A 19,146-nucleotide genomic window follows, 5' to 3' on the forward strand; every position below is an offset into this window, starting at 1 on the left:
TCTTTTTAGGGTTTAGAAATACAAAAATATTAATACCATCATAGACTCCAACATATTACAAGAAATTCACAAGAAATACCACTGTTGTATGATCTGACCCACAAAATGTGAAAAAAGTATCATTAAATGATCTAATAAATCTTTTTGGCCCAATCACAAAAGGTGCTATCTTTCAGAAGAGAAGTGAGGCACATATAATTCATGGCTGCAGCTTTGAAGCATCATTAGAGACGGACAGCAAGACAAACCCCCTCACCTTGATTCGGCTAACAGCTTCTTGAGCTTGCATCATTCTCACATTCTTGGATGGAGTTTTGTCCGAGAGAAGCTGAGTGGAGCCAAGGTAATTGGCAGCAAATATGATTCCATCAATCAAGTCTTCAGGGTCACAAGGCCCAGGAACTAAAACAGTGAAACAGTGAATTATTGGGGTAAATTATATTCCTAAAAGGAAAGAGACATAACACATCCCAGTACTGGAGATAGTGCACGAAGGATGCAAATTCAGCTTTGAAGCGTGTCTGCAGTTCCTCATGACAGAAAAAGGTTCGACACAATCAAAACAGACAAAGCAAGGACAAGCCTTTCTACAGCAAAGGCTGTATTTGGTAATCCAACCTGACTCTTATATTTACTTGTTCTGTGCAAAACAAAGTTCACCCTGAAGCAAAATAACCTGAATGGTTTTTTTCCCTCCCTTCTTCCTTTTCACAAAAAGGCACAAAGCATTTATATATGTCCCCGCCTGGCTGAATTGCTGCCCATCATCACTCTTTGAGCAGTTATGTAACATCAGACATCTAAAACAAGGAGATGCTATGTGGTATAATCAGAGTTTTGAGCACTAAAGAAACTACAGAAATTAAATAAAAATCCATATATTAATTTACTCTGCACAATATATCCTGCTTCCAAGAGTCAGGTTTTTCCAGTAACTGATTGGTGAAAACTAGGACAAGGAAAGAATCACAATTCATTAATATTACATTTACGTAGCCTGTATAGGTAGAGGGGTTAGTCTTATAGCCACCCCAGCATAAGGCAGCCATTAGAAAGACTCTAGCTAAATCCAGCTTTTGGAACATCACTGCAAATCACTGTTGCTTTTTAATTATCTATAGCTGTATACTAAAATCTGGATTGGGTCTAAATTTGGCCCATGGTGGGAATGCTGACATTCACATTTGCTTCCAGAGGAAGCGGCAGGAAGACATCAGGGTCTTTCTTTGGCCTCACTGAGATCCTGATCAGTGCCATTCACATGTTTCTACAAATTTACTGCCCAGTTTTGTTCCAGGCACTGGATTTCAACACTGGTGAGTAAATCCTAAAAAGATGGAAATAACTTAATTCCCCACCTCAAAAGAAAAAACCACTATAATGACTTATAAGCTCTTCAAGGAGATTCACAACTTCTTAAGGAATTGTGTTTACCCTTAAATCACCTTATCCCCATTAGCTACTTAACTATGACAATTCCATAAAAGTAGTTGCTGGGTTGTTTGTCTTCTTCTTGCTCACTTACTAGAATTGCTGTTGCTATGGTCATAGTGAAGACATTTATTCTAATATTAACTATGCACATTTCATTATGTCAGGCAAATAAAAAGGAGCTATTAAGAGAAAAGTAAAAAATCAAATGGCTTGGGCTTTAGTTTTAGTATAAAAACTAAAATATGGAACATATTTTAATACAAGAAAAACTAATGTGATCTACACAAAATACTAAAATTTAACTTTATCCACACAGAAAAAAACCAACAAAGAAGTTAGTATTGAACAACACCTGCAACTAAATTAGAACCCAGCCATTATGGCAAAAGTGGAATCCATTAACCATTTCAACCTGCATGCACCACCACACCATGTTAGCCCCACTTAAGTGCACTCCTGTGCATGCCTACTTTGAAGCAAGCTGAATGCAATTTATTCCCTCATTAATAATAATAATAATAATAATAATAATAATAATAATAATAATAATAATAATAATAATAATAATAATAATAATAATAATAATAATAATGTGCCATCAAGTCTTAACAGACTCATGGTGATCCCAGGGTTTTCATAGTAAAAGATAAGCAGAGGTGATTTTACCATTGCCTTCCTCTGCATAGCAACCCCAGTCTTTGTTGGTTGGTCTCTCATCCAAGAACTAACCATGGCCTACCCTGCTAAGCTTCTAAGTTCTGCTGAGACTGGGCTAGGCAAAGCTATTCCAGCTGCTTTATTCCCTGCTAAGTGCTTATAAGACTGCAGTCAGAGACAGTGTAGTATACAACCCTAAGGAGAACTGCATCATTTTAAATCAATTGAAGTTAATGGGTTTAGAAGGGTGTAACACTGCTTAGGGTGGAACTATTAGAGTACTAGCCTATCTAGCTAGGTTCAAAGGGTGCCTTTGTGGGCAGTCACTATCTGTCAACCTAGCCAACCTTACAGAGTCTTGAGAGGGTGGGTAATGTATGCTGCCCTGACTTTCTTAGAGGAAAGATAAAAATGTATCAAATTAAAATTTAAAGTTGGCTTAAAAGGCTGTGGATTCCAGTCCATGCTAGATGTATTTTATATATATACAGATAGGAGCCCTCTTCGGAAACTAAATGATTAAGGAAGCAGAAAGCCAATCTTGAACCAATTACTAATTTTCTGATTTAAGCTTGGTTCTCATATGAGCAGAATTTAGTTTACAGTCAGAAGCATGCAACCACAATTTGTTACCATTCGTTTCAGTGCTGCTTAATTTGCCACTTAGCATGCACAAACAAACCTGCTTGAAAGTGTTTTCAAGTTTCAGTCCAGCTTTGACCTAGTGCATCAATACAAGTACATTAGCTAATCTGAAATACTGACACCATATGGGCACCCCAAACATATAAAAAAAATTCTTTTGGCTACTACTAATTCTTTTTAAAAAATACAACCCAAAGTAGAAGTTCTACGTCTGGAGTGAAAAACCAGGAGTGGGTCAGGCTGGAAATTCAAAGATTAAAACTGATAATATGGGCAGAGGAGATGCTGGAAGATCACCAGCACATTTGTTCTTGATACACAGCAGTTACAGCAAGATGAGCGGATACAATGGATATAAATTAAGGCACAGGGGAAGATGGATTTTGGTCTTTACTTCTGTGCTGCTGCCCCAACATAAAGCGGCTCATCAAAATTACTATCTGGAGAATTTTACTAACTGGAGAAAAACAAAATAATTGCCTATATGATTTCTCCATCAGCGCAAATAGAAGATCTAGAGGACTGAAATTGGGATGATAGCACAGACAGAAACCAGTTTGAATTGGGGTCTCAACATACACCATTTACCAGAAGGGGAGAAAACCACAGCTGTATCATACTGGATGTTCCATGATCTTGCCTGGTTCAGTCCTTAGATTCAACTTACTTCACATCTGTACCATCACCAGTTGACTTGCTAATTCCTCATTCAATTAATTTGTCTCTCTACAGCTAACTATTTTGGAAACAGAAGCAGCAAGTTCTGCCTGCCACCCACCCACATATGCACTACGCAAACGTTACTAAGGAGAATCAATTTGGCTTTTACAAAGGAAAATCCTGCCTTGCTAAACTTTTGAAGTATATTAACAAGAATGTGGATAAGGTAAACTAATAAACAGAAGCTTTTTGGAAGTCCAAACATTTATCTATCTATGGGACCGCCTTTTCCCATATGTTCCCCAGAGAGCACTGCGTTTGGGAACTCAAAATCTGTTGTCCACACCTGGACCAAGGGAGTCCAGACTAAGTTCTACAAAGGCCAAGGCCTTCTCAGTGGCAGCACCAATGCTGTGGAATGCTCTCCCAGAGGCCACAAGAGCCCTGCGGGAACTCTCCCAATTCCACAGGGCTTGTAAAACTGAACTTTTGTGACACGTCTATACTAACTAGTGGGAGAAGGCTGCTGCTTCTATGCTGATGAGCAACACCATCAGAAGGACCACCAACAGATAAATAGAAGATCCAATATAATCTGATCCACCTATACTTCAAGATGTTGTATTGCACCTAATATCTTGTTTTTAAATTGTTAATTGTTTATGTTTTATTGTTTTAAACTTGTAACTGAGATTGTTGGTTTTACTATGACTGTTAGCCACCCTGAATCCATTTTTGGAATGGGTGGGATATAAATTGAAGATAAATAAATAAATAAATAAATAAATATTAACAATGTCCGCTACCTAAAATTCTTGGGGAAATTTAGGAGTCATTGCATACAAGGCAGCTGGTTGTTTAGCAACTGGTTAGCCAACAGGTAAAACAGTGGAAAGAAGTATGCATATAGGATTCTTGAAGAATTTGTATTAGTACCAGCTGAACACATTAACACTAAAAGCTGCCTCATACTGAGTAAGATCACTAGGCTATCCAGGAGAGTATTATCTCTTTTGACTAGCAGTCAAACTCCAAGATCATCTATTTTCTTGCACGTTATGCTGGAGATGCCAAGGACTGAACCTGGGACCTTCTGCATACAGAACAGATACTCTACCAATGAACTGCAGACACTTTGATTTTTGTTTTCTAATTAAGTTCTATTTAAATTAAGTTTTATTTTTGCTGCGTAGTGCAGAAAAGATCCTAACTTCACATATACTTTGATGGGGTCTGAACCAATGTTTCCTGTAAGCTGCAGAGTCTTGTGAGCAAAATTTCTACTTTGTGAGCTACTGGCATTAAAGTTGTGAGCCACTGCATAAATTATTGTGCTCTGGGGTCATCCTTCCTGAGCTAAGACAAAAATGTGTGAGCTGGAGAATAAAAATCTGTGAGCTAGCTCACGCTAACTCAGCTTAGAGGGAACACTGGTCTGAACTGACAGTGACTATACAGAAGTATAGTGTCCAGATCACGTGAAGTGATGGTATCGCTTTACTCTGCTCTGATAAGACCTCACCTGGAGTACTGTGTTCAGTTTTAGGCACCACATTTTAAGAAGGATATAGACAAGCTGGAATGGGCCCAGAGGAGGGCGACGAAGATGGTGAGGGGTCTGGAGACCAAGTCCTATGAAGAAAAGTTGAAGGAGCTGGGCATGTTTAGCCTGGAGAGGCGGCAGCTGAGAGGTTATATGATCACCATCTTCAAGTACTTGAAGGGCTGTCATCTAGAGGATGGTGTGGAATTGTTTTCTGTGGCCCCAGAAGGTAGGACCAGAACCAATGGGTTGAAATTAAATCAAAAGAGTTTCTGGCTCAACATTAGGAAGAACTTCCTGACCGTTAGAGCGATTCCTCAGTGGAACAGGCTTCCTCAGGAGGTGGTGGGCTCTCCTTCCTTGGAGGTTTTTAAACAGAGGCTAGATGGACATCTGACAGCAGTGGGAGGTGTTTGTGAGTTTAGGGGAGGTGTGTGTGAGTTTCCTGCATTGTGCAGGGGGTTGGACTAGGTGACCCTAGAGGTCCCTTCCAACTCTATGATTCTATGACTGACCAAAAAAGAAATGTGTGGTAGAAAATTTGAAAAAATGTTGACCCAGTTTTAGCAATTATTAGAAAATGGACCAAAAATAAAGCAGTCCCTATTGTAATGCCTTTGTTTATATCTGTCAAATGGTTCCATTTGATAATACTGTATACAATTCTTGTCACCGTGTCCCAAAAATGATCTTGTAGAATTGGAAAAGATGTAAAAGGTGCCAGAAAAATGGTTACAGGATTGAAATTCACTTCCTTATGAAGAAAGGCTAAAGAATCTGGGGCTTTTAAGAGTTTTTTTGGGGAGAGGGGGAGTTGACTATGGAGGAGTGGCATGATTGAAGTTTACAAAATTATGTATTGACTCAGAAAAGTAGAATGAGGCACTAGAACTCAGAGGTACCTCTTCCCCATGAAGCTTTGAACTGATAGAACCAACAGTAGACAGAACATACACCACAACAGAATGGAGATGTAAGCAGGAAGCCTATGTAAACAGGAAACAGTTTTCCTTGAGCTCAACATAGCTTCAGTATTGCAAAGAGATTAAACTATACTTAAAAGTCTGCGGAGTTTCCCTCAGAGAATACCTGCTTATAATAAATGTATTAGATTAAATAGACTGGCATCAGTAAGTCTAATAGTTCTATAATTATATTGAGAAGTTTAAAATTATTTTGCTTTAAGATTGGTTTGGTAACTCACCTTCAACATATGTTGGAAATGAAGCCAAACTTTTTCGTGACTGTAATTAAAACAAACAGGATATCAAACCAAGAAGAGCTTGCTGAGGTATGCACTTAAAAAAAAAAAAACTTTCATGCAAACCTGGCAAAATTATTCATCATACAGTGACAGTAGTTATCCAGTCTTTGTAGACATACTATTAAATAGTTATAAATGTTTCAAAAGCATCTTTTAATTATTGAGGAGTTATCCTGGAGTGCAGTGTGTACCATTAGCATCAATAAGGCATTTCCAAACTAGCTTCAGTATGACAGCAGTTTTCATGAGAACAAAGATAATACCCACACTTATAATGTTTTAAACAAAAACAACCAGAATTGACTCAAGGGTTTTTAATGACTCTAGCAATGTATAAAACTATCCTAAACTATCATTTATAAGCTCATTTGTATGAAAGGTCTCTAGAGTACTCTTTCTTTATGCTTCTATATAAAAGTCTAATGATTATTTCTTTACTGGACTAAACAGTCATAATTCATCACAAAACTTGTTGGTGACAGACATCTAGCAAACAGATAATTTGATTAAGTCCTAAAAACTCATCAATCCAATTTTGTGATTGCTTTCATGGTGAAAGTTTATGCAGGATGTTCTCATATTACAACAGAGATTTGGTATTAAATTTTCTTATTGGCCTAAGATTAGAAGAGAGGGACAGCAATAGCTTACTCCTCAGAGTACAGAATTAAAATATTAAATTTGATTAAGTAAACCACTATTTGAAATTGTAGGTATGAGTGGGACCTACATAAACACCCATGTGACTATTATTACAAGGCTGTCTACAAACAAACTATGTCTATGCCGACAGAGGTGGGTTTTTTGTTTAAAACTCTTTTGATGACATGAATAAGATTCATTTTACATTTACACTCTGTGCCATACTATAGGGACATTTAAGTGAGAAGGCAACTGATCAGTGCCTCAGGAGAAAAATGCCAAAAGAGTTACTATCAAATAACCGAAGAACTGCTGACAATATGTTTTTCAGAAAATTAAGTGTTGGTTTAAACTGTAACATTTATTTTCTGTGACCATCTGATCTATTATAGTGGCTCTACTTTTGATACTCCTATCCTTTTTAATAATTCATTCAATTGCTATGAGCAGATTAAAGAGGTTTATCATCTTCATTGAAGTAGGTAGAGATAATAAAGCAGAAGAACAACAAATAGCACTTCTGAGAAAAGCTTAGCAATATAAAGTAGTCTTCAATTAACAGATATGCTGTACTATTATTATAGCTATCATCATCATTATAATCTTCTTCCCTCCTTCAGAGAGAGTTGTTTTTACACATTTTTGTTACATTCTGGAACAAAGGTTTATGTCAAATACTTTCCTGTAATCTCCTGACTGATACGGGCCCTATTTAGGTGTTTGGATAGAACAAAATATCTGGGGTAAAAATTTTCTTGCTCAGACTTTGGTTTTATGAATACTATCATAGGAAGGGTTGGACAGAGAAGAACACTATGTCTGAAAGCAAATTCCTACTCTAAATTCCTCTGTGACATGAGAATATGAGCCAGCTGGGAGAAAGTCTACAAGTGCACCATACTGATGCTTTTCAGTAAACTGTTTCTCTTCAGAAAGCTATTTCTTGATTGGATATATATATATGTAAAATTTTTGGCCACCGTGTGACATAGTGTTGGATTGGATGGGCCATTGGCCTGATCCAACATGGCTTCTCTTATGTTCTTATGATAGTTTCTACATGGTTATTCAGAATGGGGATGATGGGTTTGATTGACACTCTGCAGTTGCTTCCAAGTATAAAGCAAATACAGTTAAAGTTGTATTATTTGGCACTTGGTTAACCAGCAAACTTGATTAACCAGCAGGCTGGTTAACCAGCCATGGGACTTACCCAACCAGGATTATGACACTATCCTCCTGTTCCCTGCCCCATGTTGTCAGTCAGATGTATGGTAAATGGGGATTTAAATAGGCAGGTATCATTGCCCACCTGCCACAAAGCTGATCGGTTGCATGGGGGCAAGGAGCCCATTTGGGTTATGGATGCTGCCCACTCATGTTGATCTATGTCAGGTAGCACTCAAGGGTGAGAGCCCACTGAGATCCTGCTACTTGTTCATCACAGAGTCATAGAGTTGGAAGGCACCTCCAGGGTCATCTAATCCAACCCCCTGTACAATGCAGGAAACTCATCCTCTTAGGCTGAGGAAAAACAGGTAGTGGGCATCTGCCGTGGCTGCAGTAAACACTTGGTTTAGCAACATTTTTGGTTAACCAGCAACCCCAGTTCCTCAATGTCAACAGTAAATAAAGTTTTTACTGTGTTTGGAAGTTTAATAGAAAGTACCTCAATTTTAAGAAAAATAAATTAAAAAACCCTTTCTTGCACATTTTTTTCAATGGTGCTCACAACCTCCAATAAAAGCTCTGAAGAAAAGTAATAAGGACCAGTTTTTCTCATAACAGTTGGTAATCACAAGCAGACTCAAAGACCATTAATTTTACAAACGCTGTGACCACTGAATGACAGCTTTGTTGACTGTGGTTAATACAAATTTCATTATTACAGAGCAGAATAGTACTTTAATCTCAGAGGAGCCTGTGGAAAAGGAAATTTAACTACCTCCATTAAAATTCCCTAAACCGACCTCTTGCAGAGAGAAGCAACCTTCTCTATTACTAGGTGGGCAGTCATGTCGGTCTGCAGCCATAGAAAAAAGTCTGAATTCAGTAACAAAAGCTTATATCTTGATTAAAACTTTGTTGGTCTTAAAGATGCCACTGAATTCAAACTTTTATTATTAGTAAGTACAGCATACCATAAAAATGTTATTTTAAACATTTAGGATAAAGCTTTACAAAGTAAAGTAATAACTATGCTTTTTTAACATTGGATTGCATTTCAATACCCTTGACTCCAATTTGCAGAAAGACATTTTAAAAGTAGAACTACATGAAAAGGTATTTCAAAATGGAGTTTTATCAATCAACATGCTGATTGTAGATTGAGTTAAACTAAGTGTAATTTATTCCCACACTGCTTATGTTCAAAGTCACAGCTTTGATCTGTCAAAACTTCCATCTACCAATATTAAGACTATGTTTCTAAATAAGATTGCTTATCAATAAATACATTCTATTTAAATGGAATTTACTTCTAAGTATTCCAGGCTGTATTTAAGAACTAAAGCACAGAACATCATTGCAGCCTAAATATGAGTAAAACCACTGATTAAAAAAAAAAGTACCTCCTTATTAGTGGGTGTTTCTGCCATACCACAGACATCCTGATGATGTTGCATACCTGATGATTCGGCACCTTGAGGTGAAGATGAATCAGGAGATGGAGACTAGAAGAAAATACAACAAAATTAAATCCTGACTCAACAAGACAGATATCTTTAAAAAGATAAAAGGATTGTGCTGGGATGGGAATAGGGTTTAGTAAATAGGGTTTAGTAAATGGGAATAGTAAATACACAGAATTTAACATGGTAAATGGAAGCAAGTTCCTTTACTTTTAATGAAATGTACTTCTAAGTAAATCTAGTGAAGACAATAATTCTGGCAGTATATGTAGTATTAAATTAGACAAATGGGCGACCTGCAAAGACTTGCAAGGGATATCTCATTTCCCCCTCCTCCTCTGTTTATTCTTTCCCTTCCCTAGCAGCTTCCATGGTCTTTCTCCTTTTTCTGCTCTCCTCACCCAGCTAGGAATGCAGCTCTCATTTGTCCAGCAGCTCTCCAAGGGCTTGAGATGCAGCTTGCAGTAACTCTCCTTGCGTGGAATACTTGGCAGCCTGCAGCTGCACCCACTCACCAGCAAAGGCCAGTGGCTGGGGTGCTGCAAATTCAAAAGGGGCAGAGCCCTGTGTGCCCCACTACTGGCTATGGCCCTGGACAAAGGCACACGGAGGACAATACTATGGTTTGTAGGCAAAACTCTATGGTAGAATTAGCTTAACACAGAGTTTTGCCCAAAATACAGAATGTTCTTCCCTCCACATCACCAACATGCCTACATCGCTTCTGGGTGACATAGGCATGTTGTGTTTATTTTCAGTTTCTTCTGTTTGGAGCAGTAATTTCCCCCAGTTCCTGATAGCCCTGAACTGTGTTGGAAAGTACCTGGGGACTTTGGGGGTGGATCCAGAAGAGGGTGGAGTTTGAGGAGGGGAGGAGCTTCAGTATGGTACAATGCCATAGATAGGGCCAGCTTGCCCACTAGGCATTTGTCTAGGGCACTGGGAGGGGGGATGCCAAATTGGGCTCTCCCCCCTCCCCATACCCAAGGCAAATGCCTAGTTTACCTCCTCCCCATCACTGCACCGCCTCCTCCCTCCCCCCTTCCCTTCTGCGCCACCCGGGAAGGGGCACTGGAGCACCTTCCCAGCCTCTTTAAAGCCCCCCTGCCGATCAACTGATTGTTAGGTAAAATGCTACCACTAGGGTGGCCAGACCGTCCCGGTCTCCCGGGACTTTCCCGGTTCTGGCCCCCAATTCCCGGCTCCCGGGCTGGGTATACCGGGACCATTAAGAGGTCCCGGTTTAGCCAGCCAGAGAGCCGGGGGCCGCGCGCCCGGGCGGGGAAGGCGGCGAGTGAGGGAGGGAGCGACCCTGCGCGTGCGCAGATCGCTCTGCGCACGCGCAGGGACGCTCCCTCCCTCCCTCGCCGCTTTCCCCGCCCGCGCACGGGGCCCGGCGGTGGCGGCGGAGGCCCGGGAGGGCGTCGGAAAGGCCCGCAGGGGTCGCTGGAGGCCCTCCAGCGACCCCCGCGGGCCTTCCCGAGGCTTCCCGGGCCTCGCAACCCCCACCCCCGTCCTTCCCCGCCCGGGAGGGCGTCGGAAAGGCCCGCGGGGGTCGCTGGAGGCCCTGCGCCCCCTCTTTCATTTGATATGTGTCCCGTGCGGGTGCCACCCTCCCGCCGGGAGATGCCGCAAAATGAGCCCCCTTGAGGCTTATGGCGGCAGGGCTCGGGGGAAGCGAGCTAGACTGCTGTTCTTTTGAGGGGTTATAGAGTGTTTCGAGCCCGTCCCTGTGGCATCGGTCCCATCATTGTGGGGCCCAGGGGGCCGGCGCAGCGGCACGCTGAAGCAGCCTGTCGGTCACTTCCAGGTTCCTGTCCTGCATCTCGACCGGTGTTATTAGTGACAGGCTGCTTCGGCGTGCCGCTGCGCCGGCCCCCTGGGTCCCACAACGATGGGACCGATGCCACAGGGACGGGCTCGAAACACTCTATAACCCCTCAAAAGAACAGCAGTCTAGCTCGCTTCCCCCGAGCCCTGCCGCCATAAGCCTCAAGGGGGCTCATTTTGCGGCATCTCCCGGCGGGAGGGTGGCACCCGCACGGGACACATATCAAATGAAAGAGGGGGCGCAGGGCTATCAGAAACAGTCGGCGGAGGGAGTCGGGAGACCACCCCACTGGGGGATCCACACCCCGAAAGTGATGAAGGTGGCGCAGATAGAGCCAACAGAGCCAACAGGACAAAATAAATAGGCTGCATTATGCAGCACAGTTGAGAAAGTGCCTTATCCCATATACTGATGAAGTATATACAGGATTTGAGAACAAAATTGTTTCCGGCGGTGATATTTGGGGGATTTTTGGGGACGTCACAGGAAGTGCTGTGAAGTCACTTCCTGTTTCCGGCAGTGGCATTTTGGGGAAATGATGTCATTTGGGGGAAATGATGTCACAGGAAGTGATGTCACTTCCCGTTTCCGGCACGTGACGCGGGGGGAAATGATGTCACAGGAAGTGATGCCACTTCCTGTTTCCGGTGGTGGCATGACGTCACCGGAAGTGACGTCACCGGAAGTGACGTCACTTCCTGTTTCCGGCGGCGCACGCACTTCGCGCGCGCGCACCCCTACCCACCCACTAACCCCCCAGTGTTCCTGGCTGGCCTTCAGACATTATGGTCACCCTAGCTACCACTGTCCCCTCCCTTCCCTTCTTGTGTGCTCAGAGGAGTGCGGTTAGAATCGGCCCTACCCACTTAGACTCGGCCTGGGCCTCTCAGAGCTCTCAAGAGAGGACTGGACGAGGCTTTGCTCCTTCCTCACTTCCACTGGAAGTGAGAGCACTGAGAGGCCCGGGCCAAGTCTAAGCAGGTAGGACCAATTCTAGCCACACTCCTCTGAGCGTGCCAGGGTGGCAACGGAGAGCAGCATCGCAGAATAGAAGAGGAGGGAGGGGTGGCGGCAGCATTTTACCTGCCAATCAGCTGATCAGCAGAGGGGCTTTAAAGAGGCCAGGAAGTGAGCTGCTCCACCATCCCTTCCTGGGCGATGCAGAAGGGGAGGGGGGAAGCACCGCAGAGGAGGGTGGCAGGGCACAGCGGCTGGTGAGTCTGCCTGGGGCACCATGCACGCTAGGGCTGGCCCTGGCGTACACCCTTCAAAGCAGCCATTTTCTCCAGGGGAGCTGATCTCTGCCAGCTGGAGAGATTTCTCTGTAAATTGTGCTAGAAAGTATAGTCCGATGAATGGGGTTGTATGTGGGATGCCTCTTTGATAAAGTGATCCCTAAGAAATGGTATCATAGGCTGGCATTTCCATCAGGGACTTACTATGATACCACGTATTAAGCTTTGAAATAAGTTGCTGAATAATGATTGAATAATAATTGGGAAGTTATCTATTGGAAAGGATACCTATATTGAAGAACAATTCAAGATTGGAACTCTACACATCGCTGAAAATTTATGTTGTTCTATGAGACCAGCACTAGCAGTTTAAATTAGTCCGCTGGAGCAATGAGACAACGTTTTGCTAATAGGAAAAGCAGAAAGTCTTCCTGGGACATAAGAGAAACCATGTTGGATCAGGCCAATGGCCCATCCAGTCCAACACTCTGTGTCACACAGTGGCCAAAAAAACTAACTGCCATCAGGAGGTCCACTAGTGGGGCTAGAAACCCTCCCACTGTGCACCCCACCCCCAAACACCAAGAATACAGAGCATCACTGCCCCAGACAGAGAGTTGCAACAATAGGCTGTGGCTATACCCAGCTTGCTGGGGGAAAGTGTAGATGACTGGGGAAGGCAATGGCAAACCACCCCGTAAAAAGTCTGCTGTGAAAACGTTGTAAAAGCAACGTCACCCCAGAGTTGGAAATGACTGGTGCTTGCACCTTTACCTTTAATAGCTACTGTTGGACCTCTGCTCCATATGCTTATCCAGTCCCCTCTTGAAGCTGTCTATGCTTGTAGCCGCCACTACCTCCTATGGCAGTGAATTCCATGTGTTAATCCATGTGTAAAAGTACTTCCTTTTATCAGTTGTAACCCAACTGCTTGGCAATTTCATTGAATGCCCATGAGTTCTCGTATTGTGAGAAGGGGAGAAAAGTGCTCCTTTCTCTACCTTCTCTATCCCATGCATAATCTTGTAAACCTCTATCATATCACCCCACAGTTGACGTTTCTCCAAGGTAAAGAGCCCCAAGCGTTTTAACCTTTCTTCATAGAGACAGTGTTCCAACCCTTTAATCATTCTAGTTGCCCTTTTCAGCACTTTTTCCAATGCTATATCTTTTTTGAGGTGTGGTGACCAGAATTGCACACAGTACTCCAGATCACACCATCGATTTATACAGGGGCATTATGATGCTGGCTGATTTGTTTTCAGTTCCCTTCCTAATAATTCCCAGCATGGCATTGGCCTTTTTTATTGCGATCACACACTGTCTCAACATTTTCAGTGAATTATATACCACGATCCCTAGATCTCTCTCTTGGTAGTCTCTGCCAGTTCACAACCCAGCAACTTGTATTTATAGCTAGGATTTCTGGCCCCAATGTACATTACTTTGCACTTCGCCACACTGAACCTCATCTGCCACGTTGACGCCCACTCACCCAGCCTCAACAGATCCCTTTGGAGCAATCCTCTCTGGTTCTCACCACCCTGAACAATTTAGTATCACCTGCAAACTTAGCCACTTCACTGCTTACTCCCAATTCCAAATAATTAATGAACAAGTTAAAAAGCATGGGACCCAGTACTGAGCCCTGCAGCATCCCACTGCTTACCACCTTCCACTGAGAAAATTGCCCATTTATACTGACTCTCCGTTTCCTATTAATTAGCCAGTTTTTGATCCACAAGAGGATTTGTCCTTTTACTCCATTACTCTCATGTTTACTAAGGAGCCTTTGATGAGGAACTTTATCAAAAGCTTTCTGGAAGTCAAGGTAAACAACATCTATTGGGTCCCCATTGAATGTATGATGAGAATGTAGATGTTATTTAATATTGTAATGCCTTTGTGGCACTTTAAGTAATTGATGCACTTAAAAAAGCTATAAATAACATTTTTTGCAGTGTTTAAAATCAACTTACTAATGTAAATATTATTTGCTATTATTCCACAGTTTTATATTGTTGTTATTTTCCCACCTGGACACTGGCAACTCTACTTTCCCTGCCTTGTTCTTACTTGCCAACTAGTCAGGCTGGGCCAATTTGTGCAGTGGTCACCACTACCAGACAAAGTTGTGTGGATAGTGAGTTTCTGCAATTGCTGATATCTCTGGTGAATCCTCCTCCATTAGGGGACATAACAATGAAGGACTGTTTTGGCCTCTTGTTTCTTTCTGTCCTCACCTCCACCACTTTGTTTTATGGAAACCAAGGCTTGGCAATATCACTGTGGTTGACTAGCAATCTTCAACATCCACTGCAAGTTCAGTGAGAATTCTTTTCTTAAAGCTTTAGGCACTGTTTCTGTTATTTTGAGTTTTAAATCCCCAGTGTATTCCCCCCCCCCCCCAATTTTTCTGCAGCTTTGAACCTTCCTTCAGGTTTGTAGAAAAAATCCCACTGGTCTGTCCCTAGCTCTACTTTGTGGCTCTATCAAACATACCCTCTATACTAGCATTGTTTGGAAACAGATATATTGATGTTTATTTAAGTAACCAATTTAAGCAATATTTTAAAAAGCTATACGTAAGGATAAAACATAAACCTAAATTTCAAAGAAAAAATAGTTACATTTCGAAGACTACTTCACTTTTTTCTTTTTGCATGCTGAGGTTTAATTTTTTTGTAACCAGCAAGGTGCAAATCATAATAAACAATCATCTGCAGAAATTTAGCTCTGCAATAATGAATTCAAATATGAAGCAGTTCCAAAAACCTTCCAGCCTCAGGCCCGACTAGAAGACTTTTGTGCGTTTGCATAGTATTTTTGCATCCCGACTCCTTTCTTTGCAATACCACTCCCAACTCCTGATTGGGATATAAGGGTTTAGGGATCTCCAAATCTTACTCATATTGGAAGGGAACTTTGGCTTTCAAAAACATATAACCTGGAAATATTGTTGGTCTTTAAGGTACTACTGGATTCAAATATTGCTCTTTTTCTGCACACCGATATGGCTACGAACCTGAAACTACTTCTGCAATGGAAACTTTTACTATTTTAGTCTTCGCTTTTAGTGAAATTTAACAGAAAGAAAGAAACAAAGGACAGAGGACCAATACAATTTTTATAGAGCAGACATAGATCTTCATAATGCACAAAAACTCTGGAATTATTAATGCAGGTAAACATCCATTCTAAAAATTTCATTTATCAAGGGTAGAAATATAGCTCGCCCTCCCATCTTCTTTACATCTGCTTAGGGTGGTGTAGTAGTTAAGTGCGCGGACTCTTATCTGGGAGAACCGGGTTTGAGTCCCCACTCCTCCACCTGCTGGAATGGCCTTGGGTCAGCCATAGCTGTGGCAGAGGTTGTACTTGAAAGGGCAGCTGCTGTGAAAGTCCTCTCAGCCCCACCCACCTCACAGGGTGCCTGTTGTGGGGGAGGAAGATAAAAAAGATTGTGAGCAGCTCTGAGACTCTGAGATTCGGAGTGGAGGGCAGGATATAAATCCAATATCATCTTCTTCTTTCCTCAAGTCTATACCTGTTGGTTTCAAGCTCACACTGTTCATGCACCAAGAAGTCAGAGAAAGTTTCAAGGCATTTGATGCAATTCTGCTGCTAGCACTAAACTGGTCTGGCCCCTGTGAGCTGTAAGTCTCAATTGGAGACCTCTTGAGACTGTATACAAGTTCTGAGCTCTTTCAAAGGTAGACCAATGATAAGGTACTGAAACCCTTCCCAAAAGAGAATGGGGGAAGAACCCTTTAACTGTGTTCTGGGAAGCTGCACTTCTCCACCAGGCTAAGGACATGCCAGTCTCCAGGTAGGACATGAGGAATCTCCCAGAATTACAGCTACAGAGATCAGTTCCCCTAGAAAAAAATACTTTGGAGGGTGGACTTTGCAGCATGGTACCTCACTGAGGTCCCTGTCCTGTCCAGGATCCATCCCCAAATCTCAGTGGCTTCCCAAGCTGGATCTGGCAACCCTACCCCTCACCTATACAGAAAATGGGAATTGAAATTAAGTAAGTTCTCATTAAGTATCAAGCAATGGTGACCACACTTCAGCTGGCCTTCTTCTTTTCAATTATTTTTTTTTACTTTTTCCATGACAAAAATAAATTCATGAAGAGAAAATGTTCACTGCCCTAGACCCTAGAGGACAGAGCACCTACTATCCTTACTCCACAGAAGGCTGTTTGAAAGATGGATTGTTGCGTGTGATTATACACATCCCATGTTGTCCATGGTAAAGAGGTTTTTCAGTTATTTTAGCACAGGATACAATAAATGTATGTAGCTAATGTGGAAAGCAAGACTTCTCCCAACTGTTTTCACATCTTGTATATAATGATGTACTGCCATTTCAGGGTTTTGTGGTTTTAAAATATTTTACCCATTTGCACAATCACAGAGATACTAGTAGTGAAAAATATATTCCATTTAAGAACTGCATGACTATTTCCCACCTATTTTTCTCATATTCTCGCTACAAGATTTACTTTTGTAAAACGTAACGTTTGCAAACAAGAATATTGAACATTAATATTAGACATGGCTCTCAACACACACTGCTATTTTTTCAACTTAAATATTGTATTAATCACTACCAAAAATATACATTAAAATATTCTATTTACTGCAGCATAAACTGATGCAGAGATAACTAAAACTTCAAGACTGAAAACTGTTAAATATTTGACCAAATTTCCAGTAAAATGACAGTTGCTTGTATCCATAAAAATTTGACAAATACAGCATTATCTGATATATGCAACCTTAATTCAGTTCTATATTATGCTGCTGGACTGTCTTCAGAGTGTAAATAAAACATTCTGCAAATTGCCATTTATACTCTTGCAAGACTTCACCTACCATTTTCCTGAAATATTCAGCCTGATACATCCAAAAATTCTCCATTTTGACTTTACTGCTGCTCTGCGTCAACTGTCAAAGGTGTCTCCTAGCCATCAAGTGCCTTCAATTTTTTTCCAGTGGTATTATGTGCCTGCGATTTGCAAATGAAACCTGTAACATAAGATGCTGCCTGTGTCCTACCTATGTAGATTAGCCTTCTTTGTTACTGCCCTGCAAAAATATGCATAAGATGGTCATTCTACCATAAGCAGGCTACCCTTTTTCACAACAGTTGCTTCATCTATTCCTGATTTAAACTTGCTGTTTAAGGTACACATTTGAAGCAGAACTGATGTACTATAAAATATGATAATATACCTGATGTTTTCAAGAAGCAGAATTTGATCCTTAACCTTGGATTCATTTTTTAAAAGTTTCTAATTCAGAAGAAAACAAAACAAACACACAATGTCTGCATATATATCTGTTTGTGAAGTCCAGTTGTATACTGTGAAGTTAACATGCCCTAACTTAAACTGGTTATATTATTAGGCAGCATGTACATTTTAGTAAAGAGAAAACAGAATAAGATCTAACAAACAGATTTTTTCACCTGTTCTGGTGATCTGAAAGTAATTGCAGTAGAAGAAACAAAATGGGCAAGATTTAGCTGTGTGGGGGACTGCAAATACTTGGGAGTGAACAGGAATCCATCAGACAAAGCGGGGAAATTCCTTGAGAAATATTCAAGGAGGCAAAGGGGCCAAGAAGATGATTGCTGTAGCAACAGGAGTGAATTCCTCACTGACCTTATCCACTACTGTGTCCAATATCAGTAACTAATGTGAGAGAGCACTTTGCTATGGAGAAAACTATATTTTCACTGTTTTCTTAACAGTAACTTTCTCCCAGCTTGAAAACAGTTTCAGAGATAGTCAATTTTCAAACCAAGAGGAATTGTTACATCTCCCCACCCTGCAAAAAAAAAGAACAAATGTCAGAACAAAACCAAATCGAGTAGTGGGTACATTGCTGGGGTAGGCTAAGAATACTGCAGCAGTGATGTTCATGTTCTAATTGTCTAGCTAGAAAGGGTTACTAACTACAGGCTGGGAAATTCCTGAACATTTGGGAGCAGAAACTGAGAAAGGTGGGATGTGGGGAGGGGAGAGACCTCAGTAGGGTATAATACCATAGAGTCTACTCTCCAGAATAGCCATTATTCCCAAAGGGGCTAATCTCTGACAACAGGAAATTAGTTGTAATTCTGGGAGATCTCCAGGCCCCATCAGGAGGCTAGCTACCCTATTTACTATGAAGTACACTAAAAAGAACACTATGAAGTACACTAAAATCTATAAACCTAGTTTCACAGCAGGGTTGTGTATTCACACATCCACAAAGAACTGCAAACAATTCTCAGAGCTCTATCTATAGCTGAAGGTTTCTGCATTTTCCAGATGGTTGTTGTAGTAGTTCTCCATCTGGATTCTTTGTTCATCTCAAAGTGGAATTCTGCATTCCACAGGTCAGAAGGGCAACCCCATTTCAGAGAAGAAACAATATTTAATGATTAACATCAACCTCATGAAAAAAATGTTTAAGACAATTAAGACAAGAGGGCTATTGTCCACAAAGCAATTAGTTTCCCCTATAATCAGGGGAAATTAGTTTCCCCTATAATCCAGGCTGTACTCCTGTACCTTCACAGCTTCCAATTCTGAGACGGGTCAAGAAGAG

At 41.5% G+C, this 19,146-nt stretch overlaps 1 protein-coding gene across 2 annotated transcripts in view; it reads right to left on the reverse strand.

Annotated features, from left to right (window-relative positions):
* The window catches only part of APBA1 (amyloid beta precursor protein binding family A member 1), a 123,842-nt gene that overhangs the window by 29,983 nt on the left and 74,713 nt on the right, over positions 1 to 19,146 (reverse strand). For both annotated transcript variants that reach the window (XM_060237440.1, XM_060237439.1), the window contains exons 3-5: positions 9,416 to 9,517; positions 6,144 to 6,183; positions 257 to 402 (exon numbers count right to left, since the gene is read on the reverse strand). In XM_060237440.1, coding sequence (XP_060093423.1) covers positions 257 to 402; positions 6,144 to 6,183; positions 9,416 to 9,517 — 288 coding nt within the window. The remainder of the gene's footprint in view (positions 1 to 256; positions 403 to 6,143; positions 6,184 to 9,415; positions 9,518 to 19,146) is intronic.

This window comes from Heteronotia binoei, chromosome 4 (assembly GCF_032191835.1).
Source record: "Heteronotia binoei isolate CCM8104 ecotype False Entrance Well chromosome 4, APGP_CSIRO_Hbin_v1, whole genome shotgun sequence".
In the NCBI taxonomy this organism is placed as follows: domain Eukaryota; kingdom Metazoa; phylum Chordata; class Lepidosauria; order Squamata; family Gekkonidae; genus Heteronotia; species Heteronotia binoei.